This window comes from Cyprinus carpio, chromosome A13, assembly GCF_018340385.1.
Source record: "Cyprinus carpio isolate SPL01 chromosome A13, ASM1834038v1, whole genome shotgun sequence".
Classification (NCBI taxonomy): Eukaryota; Metazoa; Chordata; class Actinopteri; order Cypriniformes; family Cyprinidae; genus Cyprinus; species Cyprinus carpio.
Window position 1 is genome coordinate 10043806 of NC_056584.1, and position 21235 is coordinate 10065040.

The following is a 21235-nucleotide window of genomic DNA, read 5'->3' on the forward strand; positions in this document are numbered from 1 at the left end:
AAAGCCATTTGAAAAGTTGCTAATGCAAATTATGTATATATATATGGATAAATGATAAACGAGGGATGTATGGACATAAAAACTCACTATAGTAACCACTTAAGTTTCTGCTAAAATATCAAACCTACTGGTTCTTTATACAAAGTCATTTTTGCTAACCTTACCTATTTGGCATATAACTCGCCCCTGTGCAACGGCAAGTCGATCTCTGCTTTATTTTTGGAACAGGCGGGATTTAGACATCTAACACTCTTTGTACCAACCTGGAGTCATTTAAATGTGTGCCAAAATGTACATTTGTACACTAAATTCAAGGACCTTGAACCACTTTATTTTTACACATTTGGCTCATCAGAGCTCATCACAATCAAGCTAAGTATAAGAACACAAGCCGTTCTCTAAAATACAGCCCAGGGACAAACAGTCTCTGTACATAGTGTACCATCTTTCAAGCAAACCCTAACAACACTAGAGGCTTAGAGATTTGAGGCAGAGAGATCTGGAGAGAGAGATCTGTAGTCAGTACTGTGAGAGGCCAAGAGGAAGAAGCCAGGAAACAATTATTGAAACCAAAAAAGATCTACACATTCCCAGAACTGTGAGTGAATTACATTTATAAACAAATTTGATGATGAACAGATTCTTTAAATGACTCAATGTCACAGAACAGCTCACATACAGTATTCAAGCCGCTGATGTATATTCTGTACAAATAACCAATGCCCCTTTTCGATTCTCACGATAGCCGTGAATAACGCCTGTAACCATAGCAACAGTGACTAAGGGTAAATATCAAAGATGCTGACTTGCATAACACCAGAATGTCTTTTCACAATTCACACAATCTTAGTTAATAAATGTCCAATCTATGTTAATAATAAAAGTCCAATCAAAAGAGCAAGTTATGATGGTGATTTTCACTGAACTCACTCTCAAAATGCAGTTGTGAGTGCTGAAATGCATCACTCTTGTTCATAAAAGAAACCAGTCTTAAGTCACTGGGGTATATTTGTAGCAATACCCCAAAAAAACATTGTATAGGTCAAAATTATCCATTTTTCTTTTATGCCAAAACCATTAGGATATTAAGTAAAGATCATGTTCCATGAAGATATTTTATAAATTTCCTACCGTAAATATATCAAATCTTAATTTCTGATTAGTAATATGCATTGCTAAGAACTTCACTTGGACAACTTTAAAGGTGATTTTCTCAATATTTAGATTTTTTTGCACCCTCAGATTCCAGATATTGTATAGTTGTATTTCGGCCAAATATTGTTCTATCCTAACAAACCATACATCAACGGAAAGCTTATTTATATTCAGTTTTCAGATGATGTATAAATCTTAATTTTGAAAAATTGACACTTAAGACTGGTTTTGTGGTCCAAGGTCACATTTGTCCAGTAGCTTACTGTCATTCTTATGATTAAGCCATATGACAACTTACCTTGCCATCCTGGGTTGCACTGGCAGCGTTTGGAGGCCCTGTCACACTGTCCCCGCAGAGGGAAGCCGCAGTCAGAGGAGCAGTAGGGCACATCACAGGCCTCTCCTTTCCAGCCAGCCTCACATTCACACTGCACAGAGTCACTGGAATTCCCCACATGACACTCCCCACGATCAGAGCAGTTATTTGGGCACATATTCAACCTGGGTAGAGCAGAAAGACACAGAGAAATCAATGCAACAGGAAATCTCACATCTGTACTGATATACTAGACCAAAACTAAAATTATTGCATTACTGGTAGAGCTGCAAAAATAAGGATTGTTTCTAGTCTACCATTGTTTGGGCAATAAATTCCCACTAACAGCTTATTTCAGGTAGCCCCACCCCGAACCCACGCCACTGGCCAAGACTGAAGTTGATATGTCAGACTGCTCAATCAGAGCAATGTTTTGATAGAGCCAACATGATTACAATTTTCAGGAACAGTGATGTTATTGTTAACTAGGGCTGGATGACATTAAAGGAAAACCTGTTAAAAAATGTGATACAGCATGCCATGCAAATTAATATACATTTAAATTATATTTAAATACATTTAAAAGCTGAAAATGCTATGAGCAACATACTTGTTTCATATTTTTGGCACTAAAATGTAAGTCAATTCTCTGCTATTTGTGTCAACCTAAACCTTTCTTTGTAACTTTCTTAAGTATTAAAAACATTCCATCAAGTGTTTGCAAAATTCATATCGCGATTTGCACTATTTTGATATTTTTTCACCCCAGTTGTTGACCAAAACTAAAACAATTAAAATCATTTTCATTAATTGAAATAAAGCAGAAATGCAAATTTTAAATAAATGTAAATATGATGATCAAAATTAAGTAAAAGTAATAAAACTAAAATTAAAAATATAAAAAGCTAATTCAAAATATTATATCAATGCTAAAATAACACCGTTCAGGCAGTCAACCTAAAAATAGTGTACTTGCAGTGTCTACACATTAGACCATGATAGAAATTTACTTTTACATTTATTAAAAAAAGTAAAAATAATCTTTGATTTTTTTTCTAGTACAGAATTATGAATGAAAATTGATTTTATATTATGAATATTTTTGTTGTTTTTCTATTTTATTTGAATTTTTTATAAATGATATAAATTGATTTTTTAATTGTTGATGTAGAATTTTAAATGGTGATGGCCTGAAATGAGTTTTAAGTATAGACAACAGTTTAATAATTTTATAATCTGGAACACACAAATGCCCTGATATTATCTGCATCCAATATCCACTGATAACACAATTCATTTTAACAAACATGCCAATACCTACTGTGCTTCCTTATTTAAATCTTAACTTGTCTGATACAGGAATGCATAGGCCACACTGCATTATTTTGAATCTTATTCATCATACTGATTGAACAGGGTGACTTCAGTTTAATGAAATTCCTTGCACCCACCACACCTTATGTAAGCCTATTGTTACACTGTTTGTTTGGGCATCTACCTTTTCCAGCACATAGTTAGACACTGTACTTAGTAGACATTAGATGTTGCCAATATTGTCTGCCTATTTCCCCATAAAACAGTGTCTGGCCATACAGTGGACGTTTAGTCTATGATTTAGAAAGCTGCAGTATAAACTGATTCAGCAACACACTGCAAACTGCAAAGCTGTGTCACAGTCATCCATCCATAAAGGATTTACAACAACCAAATATTAACCTAAATTAGACTTTTGGTTAATATTTTAACTTCATCTTAGGTTAATAATTGTTTTTGCAGCTCAAAGGTATCTTTTAAGCAACTGTAGGGTTGAAGGAGGAGCTAGCTTGAGCTTATTTCAATACAACCTGCTTCAACATTAGCCTGAACTGGAGTGTGTATGAAGAACAGCTGCATTGGTAGGCAGCTCACTCCCCTCTACAGCTGAACATGGGAAGAAAGGGAGGGCAGAGAATAACAGGCAGTCTAGCATCTGTCTTTCAGCTTCACACGGTTTTGTGAGTGTCTCAGAACGTCTGCAGTGTGTGCCAGGATTGGTGTTTGATGTTCTGTTGATGCTGCACTCCAACTTGTTTTTTTGGGTCCCTATAAATGCAGTCGCTATAGAAACCGCCGCAGTTACCGTCAGGACTTCACATGAGCAGTCCCTGCCACAGACACGGAGGTCAAAGACATCTGCGCTTCCTCTGTCCCACTCTTCTTAAATTACCCTGACCTGCATTTTCTTGTTCTCACTCTTGTTCTCTAGCGCACAGAGCCTTAAAGGGACAGTCCAGCCAAAATAAACATTTCTTAATATAAATGTTAGAAACAGTTGTGCTGCTTAATATTTTTGTGGCAACCTTGATGAAAATAAATCTTTTCTAACATTACAAATTACCTTGGTGACACTTTTGATCAATTGAATGCATCTGTAGAATGAGTCTTTTTTGATAATATTAATGTGCCTGTCTTTAATTTTGTTGTGTTCTTATTATGAGTTGTGCACATTTTGCTAAATTAAAAATACACAGCACGTATAAAATAAAGTGAGCCATTGAATTTGGACCCCAAAACCATTTCTTTACTACTTTTCTGTCCATCTGCTACTTATTACATGACCTCAACTCAATGCAGACACACTGCCCAAACTTTTACACTGTAGTGCACTTATTATGAGTTGTGCACATTTTGCTGTCTACCTTCTGGAACAGTTGATGGAAGCATGCCTACAATGCTTTAAGATGCTGTCAAAGCAAGCAGCCCCTTAGGTTTTGGAACAGAACTACAGTACAGCTGTGAGCAGCAATCTGTTTGGGTCCAAGAATTAAAGCTTACCTGTAAGAGATGTTGAAGCCAGTGAGATTATATGCCGCGTCACTGAAGAAGTGCAGCAGGGCGAAGCCAGACTGTGCCACCACCTCTGGGACAGTCTCATTGCTGTAGCTCTCAGGAATAATCAAACCACTGGAACACGAAAGAGAAGAACATAGAACACTTTATACCTCTGCTGAAAGGGAACCCAACAGATTTAATCATTTCAGCACTTTCTCATTTAACTGTACTCTATTAAAGTGTCTGTGTACTTTCTTTATAAAGGGCTTTTTTTTTTAAAGTGTTAGGGCTGGGTTTTTGTAGATGTCCTATCAAATATTGTACAAACTATTGGAGTCATTATCCAAGTTCATACTTCTACTTGCAGGCTCACCTGAGGCCAGTTGCATAAACTTAGCTTCTATGTTAAGACCGCGTCTTAAGAACTAGTTTGACCAATTAGCAGTTAGCCAAGGGGTAACCAGTCTTTATTTTTTGCTTTCAAATTAGACCAGTCTACATTTGAATGTAACAGACTTACAAAAGTCTTGAAAGGAAAAAAATAAAATAAAATCAGATGACTGTAATTTTCTCCACTTCAATAAATAAAAATAAATAAATATTTTGTTGACTTTTTTTTATTTACTTTTTCAGAAAGTTTTTTTTTTTTTGCTCATCATGGATGCATTTATTTGATCAAAAATACAGTGAAACAGTAATACTGTGAAATATTACTACAATTTATAATAACAGTTTAAAATAACAATAAAAAAAATAATAAGTAACAATTTAAAATGTAATTTAATGCATCCTTGCTGGAAAAGAAAATAATTCCTTCCTTCCAAAAAAAAAAAAGAAGAAAAAATATATATACATTTTAAAAAGTTTGAAGAACAGCATTTATTTGAAATAACAATCTTTCATAACATTAAAAATGTCTTTACTGTAACTTTTAATCAATTCAATGTATTTGGTTGAAGAATCAATTAATCATGGATAACATGTATATCAGGGTATTTCCACCAGAGCTCAGTTAGATTTCCTAGGGAACGTTCACACGGGACACTTGTTTTCAAAATCAGCGTCTGATGTGGTGTAAGGAGCTTGAGAGCTGGAGAGTATTCTAACCTGATCCAGGATTAACAGGTCATTACCTGGACATCTCACTCCTCCTGTTTACACCTCTCACACACACACACAGAAATAAAGAGAAATGACGAGAATACCTGAAGGCAGCAAGTATAGGAGAGTAGATGGAGTCTCCATCATACACATACAGATGATCCCAGCTGCACTCAGTGGCAAAATGCTCAAAGCGAAGCCTCAGGATTGAGTTTGGCCTGTCAAGAAAACAGCCATCAGGCACCATAACCCACACAAATACTATGTATTTGATACAGATGTCTTCTAAATGAGCCAAACCAGACAGGAGCTGACAAATGGATCAAATAGGCAATGAATCAAAATGTGTATTATGGAAATAATTAATAAATATAGGATTGACATTCATTTCAAACTTTAATTAATCACATGATACAGCAATTAGAGTTTCTTATGCTCATCAAGGCTGCATTTATTTGATCAAAAACACAGGAAAAACTTAATATTGTGAAATATTATTATGATGTAAAATAACGTTTTTCTATTTTAATATACATTTAAATGTTATTTATTCCTGTGATGCAAAGCTTTAATTTTCAGGATCATTACTCCAGTCTTCAGTGTCACATGATTCTTCAGAAATCATTCTAATATGCTGATTTATTATCAGTGTTGGAAACTGTTGTTGTGATGCAAATCGTAATTTTCAGGTTTGTTACTTTTTTTCAGGATTCTTTGATGAATTAAAAGTTAAAAAGAAGAGCTTTTATTTTTTTTTTAAGTATTCTTTGTATTTTAAATTATATTATATAAGTTTATATATATACACACATATATATACACACACACTATATACATATTTTTTTGAAAGAAATTACAACTTTTATTCAGCAAGGATGTGTTAAATTGTTAAGAAGTGATAGCAAAGAATTATATTGTTAGAAAAGGTTTACATTTTGAATAAATGCTGTTCTTTTTATTCTAAACTTTTTATTCATCAAAGAATCCTGAAAAAAAATATTGCAGTTTCCAAAAAAATATTTGTCAGCACAACTGTCGCCAACATTGATAATTCTAATAATAAATCAGCATATTAGAATGATTTCTTGAGAATCATGTGACACTTTATACTGGAGTAATGGCTGATTTAAATTCAGCTTTGCATCACAGAAATAAATTATATTTTAAAAACATTTATATATTTAAAATTGTTTTATTTTTTTTTTATTTTTTTAAAGTTTTGTGTTTTTTTTTTTTTTTTTTGTTTTTTTGGTTGAAATTAATTGATGTGCATTGGTGGGTTGTTTTAAAACATTACAAGTCTTACTGATCCCAAACTAGTGACCTAGTAATATATATTTGTAAATTATATATTTGTTTGTTTTTTTTTTTTTATTTTATTTAATTAAATTAAATAATGTGGTGGGGGGTGATGGAAGAGTAATCAATTGTTATTCAAGTGATAAAAGAATAATCGATTTTAAGTTAAGCCAAAATGTACAATTTTACATCACTGTTCAGTTCATGTCAGGTTACAAGTTGCTGATAACAGGCCAGGTTCAGGCTTAACGTTCAGACCTCTAATCTAAGAAAGAGAGTTTCATTTTTAGGCCAATACTCACTGTCCCTCAATAAGCCACGTGCACTTGGTCTTGTATTTGTAGTTTCCTGGTCCATCAGAGAGATAACCTGAGGGTCCCGTTAGCCTGTGTATGACAGACACATTTAAACCAATCGAACCACGTTTGCTAACACACCCACATATAGTTCACCTAAAGGGTATACCTACAGGTTATTATAAAAGACAAATATGAATCACTTACAGTTTACAAATGATGTAAAGCAAGTTTAACTGCCCTCAGTAAACGTTTAAAGGGGGAACTAAATAACAGGTGTGTCTCACTTCAAGATCCAAGGGTCAACAGTGTAAACACAAGCACAGTGAGTGCAGCCTAAGACTAGTTTCACAAGTAATGCTGAAAACAAAAACTAACTCAGATGTAATAGACTTTTAGAAACTCTTAGTGATAATTCACTAGAAAATGCAAATTCAGTCATCATTTACAAGAAAATACCATGGGTTTGGAACGACAAGGTTGAGTAAATGACCATTTTCTCTGGTACAAAATCAGATTTTCATCACACGATTATGGTGGCCAAAATAATGCAAAATAATTATATTATTACGATATATATATAGAAATTTTGAAAATTGATCACTTTGATCACATTCTTCAAAATATCTTCTTTTGTGTTCAACAGAAGAAACCCATTCATACAGGTTTGGAACAACTTGAGGATGATTAAATGATGACAAAATGTTTGTTTATGGTTGAACTATCCCTCTAACACCCCATCATTTATTTATGGAACCTAAGAAACTTCCACACTCCCGTAACTTTTTGTGTGGCAGTAGTAGCTACGCGCTGCGTTGTGTAGTGAACGACGAGGTTTCTAAGCCCTCGTGGAGCTTTGTTAACATTAAAAAACAGTTCATTAACACACCCACAATCCTGTGGGAGCTGCACATACACTCTCCAGCAGCAGCTGTGACAAACACACATAACCGAGACACGGTTCTCGACGGAGCACAGCAATCTTCCACGCAGCCGATTAGATCATCATTCAACAATGTCCCATTAGAATCATTAACAATTAAAATCACATCATGGATTTCTTCAAATAAAGCACACGCATCCAAAATGGGCATAAGACTGAAGAATAATTGAGCTGTTGTGCTTTTTTCTGGTCAGTTGTGCAGTTGTCTCCATTCAGCCTTTATGATGATATAAGACAGCTGAGTGAATGTCAGAAATGCCTGTCTGCCATAAGTGATATTAAACCTGGGTCTACTGAGAATTAGACTTGCTAAGTGCAGACGGAGCTGCTGAGAGACGGAGCACTTGGCGTGATCTACTGCGAGGCTGCACACAGCGGTTTAACAGAACAAACCATCATTTGGTGTTCAGCAGAAATGCAGTGTCCGGTCAGGGCGACATTCTGGGGCAGGAATGGATGTTTCTTGTGTTTGCGGTTGGTGTGGGAGAACAGTCAGGCTTGTGTACTTCAGCAAATGATCCACTAAAAACAGGCTGTTTACTAAAGCATATCCTGTTGCTGATAATTATGTTACGGAATTATGAACGGACCAGCAAATTAAGGAACGCACACAGCATCTTAGCTTTCAGACAGGATACACATCCTCTCTTTCTGTGATTTCATACACAGGGACTGAATTCTATTTATAGATTCCTATTATATGGAAGAAAAAAAATCAGTATGTACTAAGACACGGTTAGCTCTTCTCAGTTCACTTTCACACATACTGCACTCATAACTAAAAAGTAGCTTGGTGTTACTATGAAATATACTGTGACACTGAATGATTGTCATATTTACATATCATGGTACCCCCAAAAATGGATCATGGAAAATTTCACCATGGTCAATTTCAAGAAGCATTGTAAAACAATGGTACTGGAATCCCCATTAAGCATGGCACCATCTAAACACAGCATTGGTGCATCCAAAATCAAGTACTGAGTAGGTACTACATTTGAATTAGGAATCCTTCACAACCATTAAAACTTATGTTCCATATAGCATGAGTATAGGCAGTATAAATAAATTTTGGATGACTATTCATCATGTTTCTGCAACGTTTCACTGCCATTCATAAATCCTCACCTATGGCCTCATGGGACAGTAAAGTGTCAATCGAATGTGCACTTCAGAAGTAGTAGGACATAAGGATACTTTTCGCCTACTATTTTTCAAATACTGTGAATTCGGACATACATGTACTAGTCTGTTTGTGTACTGTTTTTTGTATTCTATATGTCTCATATATAAAGCCTCTCCATATCGAAAGTCACACATCCAACATCATGATTTTATCATGGTATTATTTACTAATAATTATTTCAATACTACTACAGTATTTATTATTATCTTGAAATAGATTTTGGTTTAATATTTTCAGTGTTCTTTTTAATTTTAATTGAAGTTTTAATAATTTTATTATGTGCTTTCATCATTTTTTTTACATTTCTATTAAGCTTTATTTTTTCCGCATTTAGTTTTACTACAGCGTAAAACTTGTAATTATTGGTTATGTTTTTAAGTTTTTAATCTACTATTTATATTTTATTTTATTTCAGCTTAATTTCAATTAATGAAATTTAGTGGGTTTTTTTTTTAGTTCAATCGATAACAGCACTGGGTCTGATCGCTGCACAGCATCAATGATTAAACATCACATAAGAAACTCAGATTATGAAAGAACCTGTGAAGAGTGTCAAAATAACAGAATATTGATAAAATATTACTCTGATCATGACACATGTGCCAACAATATGCCCAATGTACATTTGCTTCACAGAAGTCTACATAGAAAAACAGATCTACTAGTGAATCTAGACCGCGTTCTGTATTCTTTATTCCTGGTCATTAGCAGGACAGAAACATGCCTGAACTGAGATGAAATGGCAGAATGTTAGGAACGGTCTCTGCCTCCAGCATGGCTGTGTTAAGGTTCATGATTGGCACCACATGATCATTTGGCTTCAGTCTGCCTGTCTCTTCGGAGCCTGATTCACCCCACATGATCCACAGCCTCCAATGTAACCAGTGTCTCTGCCAGACTTTGCCCATCAGTGAGTCGCATCCCATGATGTAGCAGTATTCATACTTCAATGAAACCATAAAATACTACTGTTCTTTCGTCAGCGATGTTGATGTTGTCAGCTTCAAGCCAAAGTTGAGTAGTTATGAAAACACCAACTCTACCACAGGACCAAATAAGGATAACTCAAATAGCCTCAACGAGTCATTCTAGACAACAGCAATAAACGATGTTACAAAATATTCAACAATACAATACTTCCGTGAGCAAAAACTTAAGGGCCCCATCCGCTTGCGCAAACTAGTTTTGTTTGTTTTTTTGTGCCCACAGGCTGCAAACATACAACTAGGCCTATATAAATATAAACTTTTTTTCAAGATCTTTTTTGTTACATACTTTCAAAATTAAAGTGATATTTAATGACAATACCTTTGTGGTTACTAAAATGTTTGAAAAAAGCTGTTGAAACCCATTTATACTTTCAAATGTATAAAAAGAATACATACTTCACAGGACCCCCAATGAATATTTTATATATACAGTCTATATAAAACTTCGAGGTGTTCAAGACTTAAACGGGTGTCTCTGAAGAATCAAAATTAGCACCCTGTTAAAGAGCAGATTCTGACTAAAGTAAGTTCTGATGACAGACAGCGCAGCTCCTTTATATTCATAATTCCCTGTCAATATTACCATACGTAAACCGAACTGTGACAGAAGTTACAGCGAGTTCTGAAAGATCTTCATGCATTAGACGCGTTCGTGTCAACGTCACGAGCATCAGCTGGGAATAAGAGCCGTCTGTGTCTCACCTGAAGCGGCCGCCGCAGTGCTGGCACTGCTCCCCGACCCATCCCGGCTCGCACACACACACGCCGCTGGCGGTGTTACACTGGCCGTTCAAGCATGGTTTATCGCACTCCTTCGCCTCCGTGGCCGCGGGTAGACGGACCAGTCCGCTGAAGGCTGTGATGAAGATAATAGATCGTAGTACGGTGCCGTGAAGGCCTCCGCGAGCCAGGCCGAGCGTCAGACACCAGCCCCGGCCAAGGGCCTTCCGAACCTGCCCGGCCATTCGCGCAGATACGGCTGACAGTCTGCGGCGAATCGGCTGCTAGTCACTAGCGGATGACGGGAGACAAAGGATAGCAGTGTCCTCGATGCTGTCGGCGGCCCGTGGTTTTGTGTCGGAAGCAGATTGTTTTATCTCTCCTTCCCGTTCACATCTTACCGATGCTTATCGCTGCAGTACCGAGACGCATATTGACACCCGGAAATGACGAGATGTCGGCGAGATGCGGAAGTACGCATGGCTCAATAAGGAGCGCGGAATTGAATGTAGTAATTGGGCCAAATGACCCAGAGCAAATAATATAAACATTGAGAATAATGTGAAATATTTTAGAAATAAAGCATTATAATAGACACGTACAATGCAGTTGAAGTGGTCTGTAGGATATTTACGCGGTTGGGTCATAAAATTATAAAGCAATCATAACTCTCTACAAATCTTTCTAGAATTATCATATTAAATCGTCTGTGATGAGGTTTCTATTCCATTCCACACATTCTGGAGTATCTAGAAATCATTTAGTCTAGACTCTAGATAATCTAACTAGAGCTCAACAGCGTTCTCTTGTGGCTTTTTGATGGTCTTCAACAAAATTTTAAATGATTTTTTATGGAAATTCTGTAATTCTGTGGTGTTAATTATTATCGTACGATTTATTTTCACGTAGCATCAATATTTTGGTAAACATTTAGGTCAGGTAAATTTGAGAACTCCTGTCATTAATTATAAAACATTGGTTTAGTACAGATAAGTTGTCTAATTTGCTTTTTTTTTTAAAGATATTTTGCTTTTGCAAGGATGTAAACATTCTAGAAGTTTCTGCAACATTCTTTAACATTCTGTAATATTCTGTAATATTCTAGTGCTTTCTGGAGCATTCCAGAACTAGTCATAAAAGACAAAAATCATTCAACGTACACTTAAGAAGTTTTGGAGGCTTACTTTTGGTAACCGTTTCGGTTTAACAATTGTGCATGTACCATGTCATTTTTATGCACGAGTAATAACAGATTAGCTTGTATAAACTGTCAACTTTTTTTCAGTTTTCATGAGCAGTTAATAACGCAAAGTGAAATAATATTTGTATTCAGCATGACAAACATCATAAACAAATATTAGAAATAAAAGTGAAACAAAACTTTTGCAAATAATTTGTTTCACGGTTCTATAAAATGATTCTTGGAAAAGCATGATAACACTATATACAACATTTAGAAGGAAATACATCTTTTAGAATTTTTAATTTAAGATTATTTACGTTTAGCATGTCTTAGTAGGAAACTGCTGTTAAAAAAACTGCATCCATAAAAAAGACTTTATACTGTGTATTCATTTTAGATTTTTTTTTCCTTTTTCCCCCATAAAAAAAACAAAGCACTTTTACAAACATCATAGAATGTTTATTAAATTCTGACTTGTAAGAAGTCACAATATTTCAACACACTCCACTGGATGAAGTGCATTCATATACCTTATTTATACCTCAACCAATCCAACGGATTGATTTTTGTACTTAACATAAATAAAAACAAATAAACATATTTACAAAGACGGCAAGAGACATGGCTGGGCTAAAGAACATGAAGTGGGATTTCAACAGTCACAGGGAAAAACAAAATATCTGAAAAACACTGGAGGAACTGAACTGTCAGAACCAAATACTACATTAACATCAATGAACCAGGCATGAATAAAACCGATTTAAACCAAGAGACTGAAGAAGATCATTAGGCAGGGAAAGACCTGGTGGAAGCATATGCCACAGTGATCTAAACAAACAGGATCAGCACTTGTTGCTCTCTTCACTGGGTTGGGGTCACAGATACAGGTTAAAAGGTGAAGGGTTCACAAGTGATCCCTGACGTGGATTACAGGACGCAGTCCTCATGATTAAGGGTCAAAGGTCATAATCTCATGTCCGTTCTGCAGCATAAAGGCCCGTTTACGAAACACACCAGTATTCACATACATACAAAAGCGGCTCCTTCAGGTGCAGAGGCACCAGTGCTCTTTAACGCGAGCACAGAGATCAAATCCATCACAAGAGACCATAAAGATCCACTCTCATCGCCATTCTCTCAAACTTTGACAACAATTCTTAGAAAAATTGTCCATAGAAGTTGAAAAAAAAAAGTCATAAAAAGCAGTTACTATACAGAAAATTCCATCATATACAAAAGAAATTTGAGTCCCTCTAATCAAAATTGGTAAGAAAAAATCACACAATCAAAGCCTCTCCTGTTTATTATTTTAGCCTATTTACATTAAAGGAGAAAAACAACTTGTACTTGAACTTTCTGTTTGAATAGGAAAGCACGCGTTGCACAACTTCCTGTTTAAGACATGCAGAGTGAACGCATCCAAAGGCAGCATTCGTTAGCACTGGAAAAACAACAACTCTCCTCCTACAGCAAGTGTGGAATCATGGGATTGGTCAACTATGAGTTGAAAGAAATGCAATGGGGACTTAATGTAAACCACTGAATGCCCTTGGCACAAACGCCACAGTGTGCAGCTCGTTTTATGGTTACGCGTGTTTGGTTCCAGTTGTAGAGGTTTGTGGAATGATCTGTTGTTTAGTTGGGCTCAGTTTATCTGCTCTTTATCTGTAGGGTAGTGTCTGAATGATGTGCGTTCTAAGAGGTGATGACTGGTTGTGTTTGTCATCCCACAGATGAGGCACAGTACATGTCTGTCTTTGAGAGGGAGTTCTAGTTTGAGGAGGATATCTGTCGTGTCGGTCGTCCTGCAGATGAAGCGCTGTATGTCCGAGTGCGCTGGCGGATTCTACAGGGCACCTCCAGCTCCTGGAACAAAGGGGCCTCTGTGATCTCTGATGCCTCTGGCCGCTCCGCAGGCACTCGGGACAGCATACAGTACACCATCTGAGCCTGAAACACAAACACAATGATATTAATGTGTGGAATAATACACAATAATATCTCATGTAAAAATACATTTAAAATATATATAGAGGTACAGTTATAATATAGTTTAAATATAGGGGGCCTTTGAGTTAAAATAGTTGAGAACCACTTGCTTAAAGTAGCAGTTTGAATACTTTCTATTTGAACGAATAACCAAAGGCAAGACATTTTTTATTCTCACAACAGAAAATGGTGGGAGAACAAACCCGTATTCTACAAAGTTGTGCTCAATTTTCTGTATTGCATGAATATATGAACGTATGTATAATGTATTTATATAAAATGGTATGTACTATACAAATACAGCTGATTTAACATTCTAAATGAAGTATTCTAAAACAAGTCTAAGGCCTGGTTCACACGGGACGATTTTAAAATTGTCGGCCGATTTTCCAAACCTGAGAGACCCCACACACGGCGATAAAAAAATCACGGGTCTAACAGTTTTGGTCGTACAGTGTGTGGTGTGCAGCCACACGGCAAAATCAACACATCACACACGAACCGATTTGACTCCCGAGCATTCCCATGTCAGACGGGAAAAATCTCGCAAAATCACTCAAGATGTGACTTCAGAGTAAACAATCATGGCGGACGAAGAGGATGCAGTGGGCCAGTTTGTGCTTGTGTTTTAACTGAAAAAAAACATAAGAAAAACAAGAAAAGGCGATGGTCAAAGAAGACAACGCAGCATGGACTATACTTGCTACTCATGATATGGAGGTTAAGTTGTTGTTGTTTTTATCTCATAGAAATGTTGTTACTACTACACAGAAATAAACGTTATATTCGTTTCCATGTACTCTGGTGGACTGCAGTTGTGGATGTAGTTATGCCCATCGACTTTATTTGTATTGTTAGTTGAGTTGGTCCTCCATCTCCGACGTCCACCGGACTTTCTGGTGCACCATGCGATGTAGTTATGCCCATCGACTTTATTTGTATTTGTTATATTATATTCACCTCGCTTTCTGATTGGCTACACGCCACAGTCCACAGGCTGCGTGATCGTTTGTCCTCGGGGGACACACCACACACGAGACGAAATCGGGCCAAATAAATCCAACATGTTGGATATCCCCGATTTGAGATCGGGAGCGGTCCCGACGTCCTTCCGAGCAGAGGAGAGCAGTCTTAACACACCACACACGGCAGGAATATTTGATCAGATTATTTTACGATAATCGGAGTATCCTAAGATTGTCGAAAGGGGTGAATCGGGGCTAAAATCGGCCTAATTATCCTGCCGTGTGAACCAGCCTTTACAGCTGATTTAACATTCTAGGTGAATTTTTGTCTGGAGATGTTGAAGTTGTAATTGTAACTTGCACCTATAGGGGGCACCAGAAGTGTTGTACATCTTTAGGATTTCCCAATTGTAAGGTCACTCTCACTCCACCTCCCACATCCATTGCAAAATACCCAGCAGTATAGGCAAACAAACGCAAACAAACTTACTTCCAGGACATTGGCCTTACAAAAAGAAGCAGGAAACTGCAGGGCTCTGACCTCTGTGAGAGTCTAAAAGAAAAACAGTTAGATGTTTATCATTTGGTACAATTTAATAAAATGTACTATTAAAAATTTTTATTCTTGCATTTAATTGAGTGCATTAGCGTTCAAAAGCTTAGGGTCAGTAAGAATTTTTAATTTTTTTTTGGAAAGAACTTAGCCTAATACTTTTATTCAACAAGGACAAAAATGTAAATGCATTTATATTGCTACAAAAATGATTTAAAGGAATAAATTACTTAAAATATATTAAAACAGAAAACATTTATTTTAAATTGTAATAATATTTCACAATATATATATTTTTTTTTTGATCAAATAATAGCAGCCTTGGTAGGTTAATAGTAAGACACTACTTTCAAAAACAAAAATCTTACAGGCCCCAAACATCTGAACAGTGGTCTTACCCTGACTCTCTCCATCTGGGTGCGGAAGGGATAGAGAAGCTCAAAAAGAATCAGGCCGAGGGAATATATGTCTACCTTGTGAGAATAAGAATTCCCAGACAGCTACAGAGGGAAAAGGAAGAGACAAAAGGGAAAAAGTAGTTTTTAAATAAATATATTTTCACATTTTACATCAAAATAAAAATGTAAGTGGTATTTGGCCATAAACATGCAGACCTGCCAACCTTGGAATTTTTTTTTAGTACCATCAGTGTGGCCTTTAAGCTGTTTTTATCTCATGCCTTGCAATTTGATCGTTTTCCTTTGCTTGTTTAATGTTAAACACCAGGACTGTTTTCACACTAAATTGTGTCTGGAACTGACCTGTTCAGGGCTCATGTAGAGTTTAGTGCCCACTTGGCCAGTGTGACGGGCATAGATGGGCATTGGTGTGAGGGTATTGAGCTCCTCGTCATCTTCCTCCTGATCCATGGCAGTGACCAGTCCAAAGTCTCCCACCTTCACCACGTCATCCATTGTGAAGAAGATATTAGATGGCTGAGTGAAAAAAAAAGAAAGAAAAGAAAAGAACATGAAAGGGCAGTCTGCTTTGTTTCCATTCATTGCAAGCATGTTTCCTTTTCAGCACCTACCTTAAGATCTCTGTGCATTAGCCCTTTGCTATGCAAGAAATCCACAGCTTCTGCGATCTGCAGGAAGATGTCCAGACACTGAGTGTGTTCCCTGAGCTCAGGCAGACACCTCTGAGCCATCCAGTCCTTCAGGTTCTCCTTCCTGCACAGTTGCATCTGAATGTACAAGTAGACCTTAGGTGTGAGCAGGGGCCGCGTGGCAGGACAGGGGGTGCTGGGGGCCAGGCTCAGAGAGGTGGGCCTTGAAGGTAAGGAAGCGGGAGGTCCCGCTGATATACTACTCTGAGGTTTGGAGCCAGACTGTGAAAGGCACACAGGTGGCACTGGTGTACTTCCGCTGAGGTCACTGTCATTGTCCTGGTGTTCACAGCCTGAGTCCTCGAAGACGATATCGAAGGAGGAAGAAGTGCAGTCGCCGTGAGTAACTGTGCGAGGAGGGCAGAGCTCAAAGGAGTGTGGGGAATCTGAGACCTCTAGGACAGCGTCTGGGTCAGCCTGACTGTCACGCTCTGACATCATACTGTCCGGCCCCAGGCCCTCCACACACACCTGATCCCCGACGCACACGCTCATGTCCCCACCGGCCGCACACATGCATGAGGAGTCCACTGGAGAAGGAGTGGCCACAGGAACCTTAACTGAGAACGCCTCCATGTGGTCAGGAGAGCTCAGCAGCCAGTCAGCGGTACTGTGGAATTTAATAACAGCAGCCTTCCAGTTAATGCCCTTGCTTCACTAAGATACAGCAGATTTAATTTTATAATAAAAAATAAACCATTTTGGTAACACTTTCTATGAAGCCCGTATTTATAATACATTATAAGGGTATTCTTAAGGCATTGTAATGAATAAATAATGCATTATAAAAACCTTATAATATGTTGTATCACCTCATAAATTATCATAAGAACAGTTTTAATTTATTATAATACTTACTTATTTGTGGTTATAGCATTTAAGAGAATGATGATCTATAACACAATGAACATGCTGCATCCACTTAAATTCTAATGAATTATATTTCCCATAGTTATAATGTATTATAAGTCTCATATCTTGCCGTTTTCTAAGATCTGCACAATAACTTCTGTGTATCTTTAGTGTTTTTACTGTAAAATGGAAAATACAAAGTCTTCATGAAAACATCCAAAAGGCTTTATAATGCAGTCTTATTAGTTATAAGTGATCTTTGTCTGCTTTAATTAACTCCATTTTACTTATAGCAGACAAAGACCACTTATAAATAATAATAATAATAATAATAATAATAATAATAATAATAATAATAATAATAATAATAATAACAAATAATAATATATGCTTTGAACTGTTTTTGTTGTAATATCAGTATGGTTATTTTGTCGGTACATTTTAGACAACTGTTGATAATTAACTTAGCAACTACATGTCAACTAGCAGTCATTGGAGTATTAGTATGTCTGCTAAATATCTGCTAACACTTTATTCTGCTGGTTCCCCAAAAGACATTTAACTCATTATAAGCAACTTTAAGTACGTTGACTTATTCTACCAACCATAACCTTAACCTAAGTCTAGGAATGCTCTAAATGAGAGTTAGTTGGCATGTGGTTGCAAAGTTGCTTATAGTCAATAGACTAAGGGGACCATCAAAATAAAATGTAATGTAATATCAATTTTTTTTTTAAAAAACATTTTTTTTTTTTTTTTCATTTGAAAGTATTACAACTGATTTTAAACTAGCTCACAGCTAAATTAACATTAACCTCACAGGAAACACTCAAAAACACTCCTAACCTCTCACAAGATGTAGTAAGATACTGTGCAGATCTTAAACAATGTCACAATATGAGATAATCCATTATAAATTTAGTAGATTTAATATGACATGAACTGTGTGTTATAAATAGTCATACTCTTAAAAGTTATAACCTCAAATGCATAAGTATTACAATGTTTTATAAATGTTGTTATGATTATTTATGAGATGATTATTCATTCATTATAATGCTTTGAGAATACCCTTATAATGTATTATAAATACAGGCTTCATAGAAAGTGTTACCATATTTTTTTCTCCATCTATTTGTTGATGAATTAAAAAAAATATAAAGTGTTAATATAAAGTGTTACCATAAAATTAAAAAAAAAAAAAATTCAAAACAACCAAAACGTCACTTTTGATCAATTTAATGTGTCCTACCTGAATAAAAGTTGTATACATTTTTTTTTTTTTAAATCTTAAAATCATACTGCAAACTTTTGAATCGTAGGGTATCATGGTTTTCCACAAAAATATTAAGCAACATTGATAATAGCATTATAAGAAGAAATGTGCTAGGCAACAGATATGACTTTATTTTAAATTCAATGTAAAATATTTAAGAATTACACCATTTTGTATTTAGTATGTTGTATTTAGTATGATTAAAAAAAAATAATAATTTAATAGACATTGCAACATCTCTAAATATTCATAACAATGAAACATTGTATAACTAAGAACAACTACAAAACTGTTTATTCGCTAGAGAAATTTTCACAACTTTTAAAGGCCTAGAAATCACTATAACTTAAAAATTCTCTGGCTATCCATGACCACAACAACCCTGAATTTATCAGAAGTCACCAAGTTTACATTTAAGGCCATTTTTCGCACCTAGCGTCTTTGAGCCAGCATTTGTCCATGTCCTCCTGCCAGCCCTGGGGCGGACTCTCCTGCCAAGCGTTAAAGTAACGGATGATGCCTGGGTGCTCCAGCTTAGCTAGAGCTTTCACCTCTCGCATGACCTTCTCACGGGCCAATTCCCTAGAATCACAAACACAGCATTAAAGACAAACATACACACATTTTTATGGAGCGCTACTGTTTTGTGTTGATTGATACCTGTTGGGTAAACGGATCCTCTTGATGGCGTAGTTGCAGTCATCCACTTTGTTGCGTGCCTCAAACACAACACCAAATCCACCCCGTCCCAAACACTGCACTGGCTGAAAGTCTGTCAAGTACCTGATATACACAAACACAAATCAGTTAGGAAAATATTCCTTTGGACTTTGCTCTGCTGATCTGAATCACCACTGTATGTTGTACAGAAGTACAGTTGTGCGGCGGTGTTTAACTGAGCTCAACATCAAACCTACTAAAACAGTTACATGCTGTATAAATTAGTCATTTAAAACGCCACTTAAAAACAATCAAACTCAAACAACAAAAACTGCACAGCAAGAGCACTCAAGTCATAATAGCTGTGCATTTACCCATGAGAATTTACAAGTAAAATATGATCACGATGCCATCTGTGCATTCCACATTCAGCAACTGCAAGTCTCCAATGTAGCATGTGCAAACAAGTGTAAACTATTTTAAGAAATGGGTTTGAATTTCATCATTTAAAAGAGGAACTCCAACTGGAATTCTGACAGAGCCCTTTGTAACTTTAAGGTAAAGTTGCTTCTAGAAGCACCAAATGGAAGTGCAATGTGTTTGAGCACCCCGACTGAGTTGGACACATGCTCAACCAGTGGCGAGAATATCTACTTATTTGTCCAAATAATAAAAATGTGTCATGTTTGAAAACAGGCATTATTTCTGAAAACCTTTTCTTTGAACTACTACTAGTTGTGTGAGTTTGTTTATTATGCAGAGTTCTCCAAAAATGTAATTAAATTAAACCATCCTACACTAATAAACTTACAATGGACCCCTAAGCAATATTAGCATAAATATGAAATTCGAAATGCATGCTCACTTACCTAGAGACATATTCACAGGGACGTGTCTCTGTGACAACAATTTCTTTGGGTTCTGTAACGTCCAGTTCAAACTTGCTGTCAGTTTGACACTGTGTCTCAGACTCCTTTCGTTGCTGCACAGATGAATTAAAACAGTGCAACAAACATGACTTTTCACTGACATTATTTTGACACTATAAAAAACATGATGTTCTGTGTGTATTATGAGTTTTTGTTTACCCGCACGTATGTTGTGGGTGGGTGGAAGAACTTGCGGACAATGTAGGTGGTGGCAGCGATGCAGAAGATGATGGTACCCAGAATCTCTTTCCACCACGGCAGAAGCAGCACAGGGTCTTTCCTTCTCACCTGTGACCCTTGTCCATCTTTCTTCAGCAGAACACTCACAGCCGTCTCATCACGCCGGTTGCGGTAACGAGGACTATATGGAAAGTAGTATCCATTATCTGCATTGGGAAACAGAGAAGAAGGTGATGAGTTCAAATTCTCTCTCAAACCACACGTTCACAGTCAAACCAAGTGTTGAAATGGCCTGAATGACTGTTGTTCTTACCATACGGGTACTGCAGTATTGACAAAGCTCCATTACTGTACTCCTCATGAGAGAATTTATCATTATTCAGACATTTATCAAACTCCTCAGAGCCCACCAGGACTGGAGTACGGGAAGGGGAATCTAGGAGGAAATGGACAAGCGTTATTGACAACATCACACTGTCTTTAGTGCATACATTTGTTTATATGAGATGTAATATACTCACGGATGAGGGGTTTCCATTTGACCGTAGGTGGTGGCATCGTGTCACTGTCACTGCTCCAACCGTTCAGAGCTTTGGGCTTTGATGGAAACTTCTCGGAGATTCTCACAGAGGACTGGAGGTACAGCTGACCTTGAAACATTCCTTTAATGAGAAAGAAAGCACATTACATTCCAATTACATGTCTCTATTTCTCAAAAAAAAAA

The 21235-nt window shown here is 36.6% G+C and overlaps 2 protein-coding genes across 3 annotated transcripts in view; both read right to left on the reverse strand.

Annotated features, from left to right (window-relative positions):
* Positions 1 to 11285, reverse strand: part of LOC109062047 (attractin-like) — a 50289-nt gene extending 39004 nt beyond the window's left edge. The window contains exons 1-5 of the mRNA XM_042768703.1: positions 10799 to 11285; positions 6985 to 7068; positions 5488 to 5601; positions 4286 to 4414; positions 1454 to 1656 (exon numbers count right to left, since the gene is read on the reverse strand). Coding sequence (XP_042624637.1) covers positions 1454 to 1656; positions 4286 to 4414; positions 5488 to 5601; positions 6985 to 7068; positions 10799 to 11061 — 793 coding nt within the window. The 5' untranslated portion in view covers positions 11062 to 11285. The remainder of the gene's footprint in view (positions 1 to 1453; positions 1657 to 4285; positions 4415 to 5487; positions 5602 to 6984; positions 7069 to 10798) is intronic.
* A 1151-nt stretch (positions 11286 to 12436) lies between these two features.
* Positions 12437 to 21235, reverse strand: part of LOC109082614 (eukaryotic translation initiation factor 2-alpha kinase 3-like) — a 35846-nt gene continuing 27047 nt past the window's right edge. For both annotated transcript variants that reach the window (XM_042768705.1, XM_042768704.1), the window contains 11 exons: positions 21033 to 21173; positions 20825 to 20947; positions 20491 to 20717; positions 20272 to 20384; positions 19403 to 19525; positions 19175 to 19324; positions 16537 to 17224; positions 16268 to 16441; positions 15905 to 16006; positions 15444 to 15506; positions 12437 to 13949 (listed from right to left, as the gene is read on the reverse strand). In XM_042768705.1, coding sequence (XP_042624639.1) covers positions 13770 to 13949; positions 15444 to 15506; positions 15905 to 16006; positions 16268 to 16441; positions 16537 to 17224; positions 19175 to 19324; positions 19403 to 19525; positions 20272 to 20384; positions 20491 to 20717; positions 20825 to 20947; positions 21033 to 21173 — 2084 coding nt within the window. In that variant the 3' untranslated portion in view covers positions 12437 to 13769. The remainder of the gene's footprint in view (positions 13950 to 15443; positions 15507 to 15904; positions 16007 to 16267; positions 16442 to 16536; positions 17225 to 19174; positions 19325 to 19402; positions 19526 to 20271; positions 20385 to 20490; positions 20718 to 20824; positions 20948 to 21032; positions 21174 to 21235) is intronic.